This window comes from Henckelia pumila, chromosome 3, assembly GCF_033568475.1.
Source record: "Henckelia pumila isolate YLH828 chromosome 3, ASM3356847v2, whole genome shotgun sequence".
Classification (NCBI taxonomy): domain Eukaryota; kingdom Viridiplantae; phylum Streptophyta; class Magnoliopsida; order Lamiales; family Gesneriaceae; genus Henckelia; species Henckelia pumila.
This window is the reverse complement of record NC_133122.1, coordinates 196,196,357-196,197,437: the sequence shown is the minus strand read 5'-3', so window position 1 is coordinate 196,197,437 and position 1,081 is coordinate 196,196,357. Positions and strand designations below refer to the sequence as shown.

The 1,081-nt window shown below is 46.3% G+C and overlaps 1 protein-coding gene across 1 annotated transcript; it reads right to left on the bottom strand.

The window, feature by feature from the left end:
- On the bottom strand, positions 1-769 carry LOC140892949 (NDR1/HIN1-like protein 3). The gene has a single exon (XM_073302012.1). The coding sequence runs from the start codon at positions 731-733 to the stop codon at positions 62-64; it is 672 nt and encodes a 223-aa protein (XP_073158113.1). The 5' UTR covers positions 734-769; the 3' UTR covers positions 1-61.
- Positions 770-1,081: the final 312 nt, after the last annotated feature.

Below are 1,081 nucleotides of genomic sequence, written 5' to 3'. Positions count from 1 at the left end.
ATATTTATCAGAATGTTCGCATCAAACCAAAAAAAACTTAAAGCCGTATATTATGTAAAAATTAACTGAAATAAACCGGACACCTTTTATCCTTATAAATCGGCAATATCAAACCGTCCGGTCCAACCCCGACCGGACAATCAGCATGCATCTTATGGTGCTTACTATCCCAACTCGATATCTTGAACCGTATAACAGACACCACATCCACCCGGAAAACCACCTGCCCCTGACCTCGTGCCGCCATGAGCTGCTGCCACCGCTCGCTGCTGACCGTCAGGGCGGCTCCGCTCAGTGTTCCGGCCACAATGGTCGTGTTCTTCGGCTCCTGATAAAACGAAGACAACACCGGCGAACCCCCTATGCTCTGATCTTGGTAATAAACCGTCAACTGCGTGGAATCATAGTAAACACCGATGTTCTGGTTGGCATTCCGGGCCGTGACGTTGTATATTATCTGCATGTTTTGGAACCCGCCGTCTTGGGAGAATGCGGGGATGGAGAAGTCTTCCATGTGGAACCTGGGGCGGTGGGGGCGTAAACTGAGCCACAGGATGAATGTGATGATGCCCACTAGGAAGAGGAGTGTCAAAACGATGGCGCAGATGAGTTTGGAGACTCGTGTGGTGAGGCTTTCTTTCACACGGTGAGCGTAGTATCGGGCCGTGTGGTGCCGCTGCATGGTTCGGTTTTCCGGCGTGGAATGGATCGGGATTCTGTTCTCGGTCCACATTTTTTCCCGGCCGGGGGTATTGGGTTGAGGTTACTGTGGTGAGATGTGGAAGGGGATTTTTATTTATAAATTTGTTCCATTAATAATGGGGTGGAAAGGAACAATATGTTAGGGAATGCTTGTTTTGAGTTATTTTGAATCGGAAAGAAAGGAATAATATTTGAGCGGGTTTGGGTTATATTTTCACGTGCAATTGCTTGGAATTTAAGATTGTGAAGATGTGATATACTTGTTTGACTTGCATACGAAAGGCATAGAACTTAAAGGTGACCTATGTGTGGGGTTAATTAATTCGATACTAGCACATGAATACTGTTCGTGTGCTATATCCAACGACTTTTTTTTTTC

Coding starts and splice junctions, on each gene's coding strand:
- LOC140892949 (XM_073302012.1), bottom strand. CDS start 733: ATGTGGACCGAGAACAGAATCCCGATCCATTCCACGCCGGAAAACCGA.